The sequence below is a fragment of the Periophthalmus magnuspinnatus genome, chromosome 18, assembly GCF_009829125.3.
Source record: "Periophthalmus magnuspinnatus isolate fPerMag1 chromosome 18, fPerMag1.2.pri, whole genome shotgun sequence".
NCBI lineage: Eukaryota > Metazoa > Chordata > Actinopteri > Gobiiformes > Gobiidae > Periophthalmus > Periophthalmus magnuspinnatus.
Genome location: NC_047143.1, coordinates 20,212,920 through 20,223,437, shown reverse-complemented (window position 1 = coordinate 20,223,437; position 10,518 = coordinate 20,212,920). Strand labels below are relative to the sequence as shown.

The 10,518-nt window shown below is 36.4% G+C and overlaps 2 protein-coding genes across 2 annotated transcripts; one reads left to right on the top strand and one right to left on the bottom strand.

The window, feature by feature from the left end:
- Positions 1-1,417: 1,417 nt before the first annotated feature.
- tex261 (testis expressed 261) lies at positions 1,418-5,239 on the top strand. The gene is made up of 6 exons (XM_033983580.2): positions 1,418-1,603; positions 2,294-2,373; positions 2,869-3,022; positions 3,423-3,490; positions 3,577-3,679; positions 4,063-5,239. Exons 1-6 carry the CDS (start codon positions 1,534-1,536, stop codon positions 4,176-4,178), a joined length of 591 nt encoding a protein of 196 aa, XP_033839471.1. The 5' UTR covers positions 1,418-1,533; the 3' UTR covers positions 4,179-5,239.
- A 1,257-nt stretch (positions 5,240-6,496) lies between these two features.
- On the bottom strand, positions 6,497-9,848 carry ankrd53 (ankyrin repeat domain 53). The gene is made up of 6 exons (XM_055228899.1): positions 9,799-9,848; positions 9,400-9,520; positions 8,665-8,867; positions 7,898-8,062; positions 7,159-7,279; positions 6,497-7,087 (listed from the first exon to the last, which is right to left on the bottom strand). Exons 1-6 carry the CDS (start codon positions 9,846-9,848, stop codon positions 6,497-6,499), a joined length of 1,251 nt encoding a protein of 416 aa, XP_055084874.1.
- Between the last annotated feature and the right edge of the window lie 670 nt (positions 9,849-10,518).

Below are 10,518 nucleotides of genomic sequence, written 5' to 3'. Positions count from 1 at the left end.
GGGGGGGGGGGAAATGAAATTGATACGGCTTATTCAGGGGTATAGCAAGTATACAGATAATGGATCATTTGTGTTGCGAAAACCCTAACTGCCAAAAAAACAAACCTAAGATATGTGTACCTATCTATTTGATCATTTAGATTAAAAGGCCCATATTTGGCTATTTACTGACCTACTGTATGTTATAATGTTGTTCACGTGTCAATTTTATGTAATATAGGACCTTTAATTGCCAAATATAATAATAGTAATAATAATAATTGTGTGGCATTGCTACAAGGCAAAGCATAAGAATCTGTTGATGTTAAACAAGAAAATTTACAACATATGCCTATATAAACTATGTGAGAAGAAAACCCTCTTACTGAACCTAAATTCTAAAATTGATACACAGACCTGTCTGATATTATTCTTCTAAGTAGTATACAATTTTACATAAGCTTTCGATTTGTTGCAAAATGTGGACCGCTATGAAATATTTTTTGTTGTTATTAGAGCCTACATAAACTGCAAGAGAAAAGATAATATTTTTATGTCCAGTTGAAATGATGGCCTTTAAATATTTGACAGGGGAGAAGTGAGTAGTGAGAATGAGGCTATTGGATTATGCTCGGTGCATTAATATTTACCACTTGTGAATAATATAATGACCACTGTACCATGAAGAAACAATGTTGAAAGAAGCACAGTAAAAAGCAATGTCAACTTATGGCATGTTTAATTACATTTTTGTTTTTGAACTTCTACTCAAGTAGAAAACATTTTTACAATTTTAGAGGCGAAATATATACAAAATAAATGTTTGCCTTTGCAATTGCAACATGGACATAGGTTTCATTGATAGAACTGGTTTGAGTGTGGTGATCATACAGGAAGAACAAAATATTAAAAAGTTGTTAATATTATCATATAAGAAATAGGAACAAGTATACCTGGTTGAGAAAACATGTTTTCTATTTAGTTTACTTTTCTGGTCAGTATAAATGCAAAAAGTGTAACATAAAAATATATATAATGATATGCATCCAAAGTAAGACAATTGAAGATTTCATTCACTAAAACAGATATGTCACAATGTTTTGTGGTCTTTTTGACACTATGTCTTCTATATCTATTAACCTCAATTCAACCATGCTTATTATCTTCGCTATCTTAAAGTGTAAGTAACCATAGTGGGCTACTAGGTTGAAAACAGCCAAAGCTGTTGAAGTCCACATAGGGCCTATTTTTGTAAGTTAGTTAGTTATGTTTGCTTAAAAATGGTGAACTAAAATAGATTTGGCTTTTCAAAACACTGCGGTGCTTTACAAATAGTACATTTTTAGCCTTCAACAATTTATTCAAATAGTATTTATGTGTTGCGAATAAACTCTTCAACTGCTCCTCCTCGCCGCTGGAGTCGCTGTTACAAAACCAGCGGAGCTCTTCTCTCGAAAACACAGGAACTTTGACACTGTTACTGCAGCATTAGCAGTAGCTCGTGTCTTTTTGTATTATTTTCATGTTCGTGTGTGTTTTTTCTTATGCATAAAGATGTGGTTTATTTATTTACTGAGCTGGTTGTCTTTGGTCATCCAGATTTCATTCGTCACTTTAGCGATAGGTGAGTAAAACTAAGCATGACTGCACCAGCTAACTTCAAAGCAGCGTTAGCTTTATGCTAGCGCCGCTCTGCAATATTAACCCAAATTATCTTTTATTTACGTTATATTTCTGGTTACTGGACAGTGAAGCATTGTGTGTAACTTGTGATTTCGACTTACAAAGCGTTAGAAGCCAAGTATTTTGCTTTTTAATAAAACATAAGCAATCAGTGCATAAGCTATATTTTATTGTGATCTCATCCAACAAACTGGGTCAACAATGTGACTGATCATTCCATAATTAAATAAAAGATTGATGTAATTGCGTGATGTCATTTTATCAAATGTTGGCTCTTGGCATGTTCATTTGTAAACATTCCCTTTCTCTCTTGTCAACTTTTCAAGCTAAACTGTAAGTAGCATAATATGTAATGTCTGCTATTCAAATACAACATCTAACATAAGTCTAACTTTATAAATGTGTACTATTGTGTAAACTAGAGAAATGTCTTTTGTGCTGCTTCAGATTTGGCTATATTTTACATTTCTGTTTCAGCCTGTGTACACGTTGACAAAGTAACCTAAGCACGTGACCTGTCAGGTGTGGCTGTAGGCTGTCAGTGCTCTGTCAGTGCCATAACTTGTTTTTGTCAGTTCCCTCAAATAATCATAACTATAGTCCACTGAATAATTATCCTGTCTTTTCACAGCTGCTGGTCTGTACTATTTGGCAGAACTAATAGAAGAATACACAGTTGCTACAAGCAGAATAATAAAGTACATGATATTGGTGAGTAAAGAGACATCAAACAAGACATGTTATGCTTTTTCTAGTGCTCAGTATTAAACTATAATACAAGTAAAATTTATATATATATATATATATATATATATATATATTGTAAACTGTAATATTGATTTAAAATGACTCAATAATAGGGACTATTGACTTATAGTCCAAAGCTATCGAACAGATATGCCCTGCCTCTTCACAGTGGTAGTTTCATTATAGTAAGTAGTAGATTTTCATTTAAGTGTTTTTATTGTTGGAAAAATAGCTAGGCAACATTTTCAAACCACATGTGTATAACTTGGTAAGAAATGAAAATTGGGGATGTGAGCAGCCTCAAATGCAAAATAATCAAACATGCATGAATCTATCAAAATGCAACTTTGAGTTAGTTAAGCTGAGATAAAAACACAAAAGCTCAAAAAAGGTGATTTCACATACTGCATACTATGTCTCCCATAAATAGTCATTGTCTAACTGTACTGTCATTCTCAGTTTTCCACAGGGGTGCTAGCAGGCCTGTATCTGTTTGAAGGCTTCCCGGTGTTAATGGTTGGAGTGGGTCTCTTCACAAACCTTGTGTACTTTGGCTTACTGCAGACTTTCCCCTATATCCTTCTCAGCTCCCCTAACTTCATCCTCTCATGTGGTAAGCATTGTGTAACTTTGACCCATTGTATTATAAAATGTTTAGCACCTTGTTATTGAATATTTTTGATGGTTGGCATATTACATTGAGGCACATTTGTTTGGCCTCAATGTGTCAATCTTGTTAGGTAATGCTATTGATTTGATTCTTTGTTTTAAACATGTGAATGGATGTTACATAGTCATACACATCTTATCATAAAGGTCTGTCTGTTGAGCAAATAATAGATAAGTGGTTGCTCTAAATTACACATGTTCGAATGGCTGTGGAATGTAGATAATTGTAGTATAGGCACTTATAACAATATCATTTTAATGACTTTATGATGAGGAATTGGCTTAATGAAATATATTCTCCCTTGTTCAGTTTTTATAATTTTCCCTGTTCATTTGTGCTTCAGTGTTAGTGGTTGTGAACCATTATATGGCCTTCCAGTACTTTGCACAAGAGTATTATCCATTCTCAGAGGTAATACCTTAATCTCTTATCACATTAATGCACAACCTTTGGACTAATTCAGACTTATAACACTCATATAATACTTGTTTGCACAGGTGCTGGCATACTTCACTATATGCCTGTGGGTGATTCCTTTTGCCTTCTTTGTGTCGTTATCAGCGGGCGAAAATGTCCTTCCATCCACAATGCAGCAAGGAGGTGAGATTACAACCACCTCACTCCATCTTGCATTATGATTACAACAGTGGTTTTTGAAATTAAAGACTGGACACTAAAATGAGTCATGAAGCAGTCCATTAAAGTACGTGATGACACTAAACTTTGGAAGCTGAAAAGATGACCTTTGTTTTAGTTTGAGATTGAATTGAGTCCCACCATCCGATTATTATCTTAGAAACCTTTTTCTCAAACTGCAGGCTCCTTCTCAGAAAGTTCAATTCTATTGAGTCCTTTTAAGCTTTTGTCCTGTATACAGCCTGTAGGCCAATTTCAGTCCAGTTTTTACTTTGAAAACCACTGGTGTTGCATACGTTTTACATAAAAAAAATGAAACTAAAACATTGACATATTCTATGTTTCAGATGATGTGGTGTCAAATTACTTCACTAAAGGGAAGAGGGGAAAGCGATCTGGGATCTTGCTGGTGTTTTCGTTCCTAAAGGAGGCGATTCTGCCCAGTCGGCAGAAAATGTACTGAGAAAAAATTAACTCTGGGTATTTGAGCAAGTTTGCCATCTTTTGTATTGGAGCATATGGCTGAAACAGAAAGAACTGTGGACTATTTAACTTAAGCAGTGTCCAGATTTAACCAAGAGGATGGACCAATGAACAGAGCTTACTGCAGAATTCAAGTTCAACAGGCCATATCACTCCCAAGTATTTGTCTCTGTTGAATGCCAAAACATCAAACCCTATGACTCTATGGAGGAGCTGGTCTGTAGCCCAGTACTTCATCATCTTTGACAATTTAGAGGGTCATATCAAAATGTTTCTACCAAATTAACTACAGCACAGTGAAAAAGTTATTGGTTTAAGTTAAATTATTGGTTAATTTGCAATTTCAGGTGCACTACGTGACTTTTCTGGAGAAAGCTCAGCTACCATGCATATGTTAATGCTTTGCCTGGAGTGAATGGCTTAACTTATCTATTTTGCTTTTATTGAATCAAATGTATTTTTATAGCTCAAAAATACATTAAAAACATATCTTCTTACTGTGAGAGGTTTCCACCAGAAAAGCTACATACTGCATCTTTAACAATAATAAAATATTTCGGGTTTCTGTTGGTGGATAAGGGAAAATACGGTGGGGTACATGTTAATATTTTTAATAGTAACATGTCTTTTGGCATATTCTAAGTGAAGCCAAAGGAAAAGATAATTAATTAATACAAAAATGTTATTGGTGTACAGAAAAACTATAAACAACCACTTTCACACTATTTATAGTATTAACAGTCTTCATATTAAGCTAACATACAATGAAAAGTCAATGGATCTCTTTTTATACAGTATAAAACTAAACATTAGATGTTAGCTTTCATATTCACAACACATTACATTTTGAACTGTTCACAACTTCATGAAACATGTTTCCTACATTTTTATTATCAGACTGAAATGAAGACCCTTGTGTGGATCAATCTATAGGCTTTTTCCCCCTCCCCTCTTTTTAGCGATTACTGGATACAGTTCATCATGAGCCAGGAAAAAAAAACAAAAAACTTTGTAAAACAATAAAAGATTTTGAAATAGACTAGTTCGAGCATTTTCCTTTTGTATTTTATTCAAAACATGACATTTTTGCAACTTTGGACAAGGAAAAAATATGGCAAAAATGGTCAAACTTGTACTTTGTCTTCTTAATACAACAGTTTCTCTAAAAAAAACAAGAAAAAAAAACATGGATTAACTGACCATGATTAGGTGGTTTTCATAATCAGATTTTGTTTGTGCATGTAAACACACACCAAAAAACTGTTCTAACCTTTGGGTTATCTGATTATTCTATTTATCTGTATTTTACTGGCCATGTAAAAACCAAACCCAATGTTCTAGTTTCACAGAATTTATTGCTCATGGTTGGGTACGACTTGGGGTCTGCACTGAGTTGACCTTACTGAGGTGTAAAGGTTGTAGAAAAGCAGAGATCAGCGGACCATAGTCCTTCAGATGACCAGAGCTTGTACATTGTTGACAAGGGCTCACCTGGCTCTGCTCCGGTCCCTGGAGGAGAGTGAGGAGGTGACAAGGGCAACCAAAGTGCATGTGTGACAAGTGACCGAGTTCACCCCTCCCTCACCTCTCACATCACACGCACTCAGTGGTATTTATAATTTTGACACTTTGAGAAGGACCCATAAGGCGTCCTTTTTAAGATTTTTGTACTTAAAATATTTCAAGTAGAATTTTTTGCAACATGCCCTATTTCCTTAGACGATATACTGACAAACCAAATAGATTTAAGCATTTTAATGTAATTGAATTCTAAGTTCTGTTGTTAGTGATGCTGTTTACAAAATGTTATGCTTATTGTTGTGTTTATTTACACTTATCATTGTAATGACAAGTACAGAGTCTTAAACATTTTAAAACATCTAGAACAGACTACCAACACTTCTATAATATTTTCATCAGCCCCTCTCCTGTAGACATTTTCCTCTCATTTCTTGCATTAGGGCAAGATTATAAAATAAATATAGTAAAATTATTTGGTATTCACTCTACAGCTATAATTACTGTAGTGTAAGGCAAGATGTAAAGACCCATATGTACCGTATATATTATTGAAACTGAGATTAAATTGGATTGGTTTTGATAATTCAGGTACTGTATTTCATCAAAAAATAGAAACACTTTTTGACAACATGCTAACAAAGCTATTAACATCTGGTAATAAAACCAAATCTATAATGATCTTTGGTCAAATTATATAGATTTAGTAGCTAAAAATACTAAATATTAACCAGTTCTTTTACTTTTAATAATTCATTTGGCTTCCACCTCCATAGCCTCTCAGTAGTGTCCAGGCTCCAGGCTTTCTTGCAGATGCATGGCTATATCTGTCCAGGCTGAGGTGCTCCGTCCCTGGGGGCATGCTCTGTGCAGGACTCCCTCTATGTCTTTAGCCTCGAAGCCACCCAGCGTTTGGATCCTGGGAGGGAAATCTCGGGGAAAAAACACTCTCTGAATTGTGTCTACAGGCAGGCTAGGGGCTTCACGAGGCATTCGGTCCCACTTAGATTTATAGCGTGGTTTGGTTGAGCTAGCATCCCTCCATACTTTAACCTTGCCTCGTAAATCTGGTTCTACCAATGGGCTATTTGGTTCTCGGGCAGTGTATATGACCCATGGTTTTAACTTTGGTAATTTGAAAGCCTTGTTTATTTCTTCTTGCCCTACAGAGGAAGTAGGAGAGGTGCTTTTATCCTCTTGGGGTCTCTCTTCAGGTTGTGGGCTATATTCCCGCCCAGTTTTCTTTTCTTTATGACTATGGGCTTTCTTATTATCTGATATAAGGCATTGTTTATGAAATTGACTGACCAGGACTTTGGGGCAAAACTCTTTCTTGTTGTCCCACTCAGCTGCATTTTTATCAATTTTTGGCTGAAATGAAAAAAAAAGCTAAAAGTTAAAGACAGCCCATTACTACTATCACATTTTCATGGGCAACGTACCTTTTTGTTAATCTTATTGTGTTTATCACATTTCATCAGATCACAGTATAAAGTTTGAGTTTGCCTCCTCGCCTCCAATTCCTTATTTTTTTGTTCACGCCACATGCAGTCCTTGAGATATCTGCAAAGAAGTTAATACCATTCATTTCTGCTTGGGAAATGAGTGCTGTCCTGTAAAAGAGACACTGGTTATGTTTACATGCACAGCAACAATGTTATTATTGGCTGATTTATGGAGTTGCTAGATTTTTTTATGTTCTCTGTGTCTGTCATTTTTAGGTTAGGCACTCCGAGACCATATTTAGAAAGAAACTGAATTACTCAAATCAGATTCTACTGTTTACATGTCATTTTAATAATCAGACAAATCCAGAAATCAGATCATAATCAGATTTTAGTGTGCACCCCTAGCCACTGGAGACTATGGATGTCTATCGACCATCAGTACGGGATCTGGAAACATGAAAACAATGATATATAAACAATGGCATTAGAGTCTGACCATACTTCAACATTATTTTTATTTAATTCAACATATATCGCTAAAATTAGAATGCTTATTATAAGTCAACAAGTGCATTGGAGATATGGTGTAAGATTAATAATTAAACCCCCAAAAATTGCTTATGGTAATAGGGAAAGCCACAGTAAGGAGTCTAGTGTTATACAACAGAGACACGTAATGATATTTTTGTGTGATTGATATGATAAACTGCTGGGATATTTTTATTTTAGTTACCTGCCGACCTTTCTGCGGTTCCACATCCGGGCCATGTCCAGAGGTAGGAGCCCGGAGTGATCTTGGGCAAACAGGTCTGCCCCGACTTCCACCAGGATCTGTGTGTAGTCCATTTGTCCTCCAGCTGCAGCCATGTGCAGAGGGGTCTGACCAGAGGCTGTGGTGCTGAGTACATTATGAACCAGTAAACAAATGTATCATCTTAATTAAATGAGAAATGAAAATCAAAGCAAATGCAGGTATAAATAGTTAATTAGTTCTTCAATGAACATCATGATTTTAAATGTGTGCCCTTTATAACTCAATTAAGCGTAAAAACACAGTAGCTTTTCTATCTTAAAAGGTGTGAAGTCAAGCAGACCTAATTGTATCCCATTTTTAACTTAGGGAGCGTTCCCATTTGTCCTAGTTTAGACCTGGGATGAGTTCAGTTTAGTCCTGATGTAGACTTGGTTTGGTTCTGTTCTAATCCTGGTCTAGCCCAGGATTAGTCTCAATTTAGTTCCAGTTTTGATGCAGTGTTTGCCTAAGTATATAGCGGCATGTGGCCCAAAATATCACAGGGGGTGTAGCGGAAAAATAAGAATGTTAGTAGCTGGACTGATTATCTTTCTACATTTTCAGATGCAAGTTGAGCGGTTTTGTTTGTGCATGTCTTTTTAGTATGTTTTGTAATGTTTCACAAAAAAGCATCAAAATATGATCTTAATAATATTCAGTCCATCAACAGGTTATGCAGTTTCTATTATTAAGATGGAAACTCTTACAGATTGACATCAGCCCCTTGCTGCAGGAGGTAGCGAAAGCAGGCCTGAGCTTGTGGTGAACTGCGTATGCTGAGAAGCATGTGAAGAGGTCTGCGTCCCTGAGAGTCATCGCTGCTGTTGACCCACCACTCCCCAGACTCCAACATGTGCTGTAGGCTACCCAGCTGACCCTGCAGACAGGCCACATGGAGCGGGGATAGGCCCTGGAGGAGACAGAGGGGCACTACTGGATAACTCAAGGACAAAACATGAAAATGCAGAGTGGCTAGAACAGCTACAGTACAGCACTATGCAAATTTAACCTGCTTCTCCATCACAGAAAATATATGGACTTTCGAGTACCAGCAAATCTAAAACCGGTATTTAACCAGACAATTCCAGGTCTAAACTACGGCTAAACCAAGTTTAAAATTGGACCACACAATTGTAGGTTAGTTCAAAACAACGCTCATCCCACTTATTGAATGTTCTGGGGTTTTTTTCATTTTTTTTTTTCTCTTTTTGGATATACTAATATTCTGGGTTATATAAGTTGACATATATTGTTATTCCAATTTCTCTGTGCGTAGTCACTGATAAAAACTGAAAAACATAGTGTGTTACTGGAGTTAAGTTTAGCCTGTCCTTTCATGTCTCAACAAATTTACTACTTGTCCTTCTTTTTCTACAATTATAGGTGCCTGGTCGCTTTGATGATAAATAAAATGTATTAATTTTATAAATGTAGCTACCTACCTGCCCGTCGACCTTCAGGGTGCGCACTATCCTCTCCAAAAACTCATCAGAGCTCTCCGAGTCCCTCCGCACATCGTCAGCAGGGGGCGCTCTTTCAGACCTGAAGGCAGTGTGGCAAAGACTTTTAAAATATCAAATCGAAATACACTGATGATGACCAGAGGACCTTTTAACTTAAGCCAAAAGAAGCGGTCTGTGTCAGTTCTTAATCAGGTAAGCTATCTTATGTTAGCCGACAACACAAAACTTCAGGTCATAAGAAAAGTCTCAGACACGTGTTATTTATGCTAACTGCTGCTAAAACGTTAACGATTAGCTTTCCAGTCCCCATAACACGTATTCGCCTGTTGTGCTAGCACTTGTAATTGTTCCATGAAGTTAATTTGTTAATTTATTCACCTTTTGCTCTTGCCTCGTCCCTTTTTCCCAGATTTGTTGTCTGGTGCCATCGTTGCCATGGAAATGAAGGTGAGGGCGGAGAAAAACTTGGATTTTCTTATTTAGTGCTCATATACTAAAGTATATCAAGTATATTATATAAAGTAAATTTATATAGCATAAAGTAAAGTATATATTATATTTTCGGTCTATGGTGGTGCCATATGAACAGTTTGAGGACCACTGTCTCATGATTAGGGCCTGGCAATATGACACAAATATTCAAGTTGGGGTTTTTTTTCGTCATATTGATCCATCACAATTTTGATTTGAGCTTGTCTTAAAATGGCCATCATTACTCATTTTCCAGAACATAAACTTTTAATCAGAAAGTCACAAAGTCAGTATTCTGCTCCAAACTACATGCTTTTACTGGCAGATTAAAAAAAAACAAAAAAAACATCCAGTGCACAGCCCTACTTATGATACAGTCAGATGAATAGTTATAGGCATATAAGTCACAGATATGCTCCCCTCCCTGTTTAAGTGCCTAACTCCCCCTGTGCTTGTATTGAGCACACATCATTATTGGCTGCACACATTTGGTCTGACTAAAGCAGATCAATCCTGCAGTGGAGGCATGTTTGTTTCGGTGCGACCCAGAGAGTCTATCACGTGCTACAGTCCAAAGTGAATCGGCACATTTATATTCTCCATGTCTCTGTGGGACTGTGCTGTCGA

Coding starts and splice junctions, on each gene's coding strand:
- tex261 (XM_033983580.2), top strand. CDS start 1,534: ATGTGGTTTATTTATTTACTGAGCTGGTTGTCTTTGGTCATCCAGATT. Junction 3,491..3,576: donor AGTATTATCCATTCTCAGAG/GTAATACCTTAA, acceptor TTGTTTGCACAG/GTGCTGGCATACTTCACTAT. Junction 3,680..4,062: donor ATCCACAATGCAGCAAGGAG/GTGAGATTACAA, acceptor TCTATGTTTCAG/ATGATGTGGTGTCAAATTAC.
- ankrd53 (XM_055228899.1), bottom strand. CDS start 9,848: ATGGCACCAGACAACAAATCTGGGAAAAAGGGACGAGGCAAGAGCAAA. Junction 8,868..9,399: donor CCCTGAAGGTCGACGGGCAG/GTAGGTAGCTAC, acceptor TGTCTCCTCCAG/GGCCTATCCCCGCTCCATGT. Junction 7,280..7,897: donor AACCGCAGAAAGGTCGGCAG/GTAACTAAAATA, acceptor ACTTCTTTGCAG/ATATCTCAAGGACTGCATGT.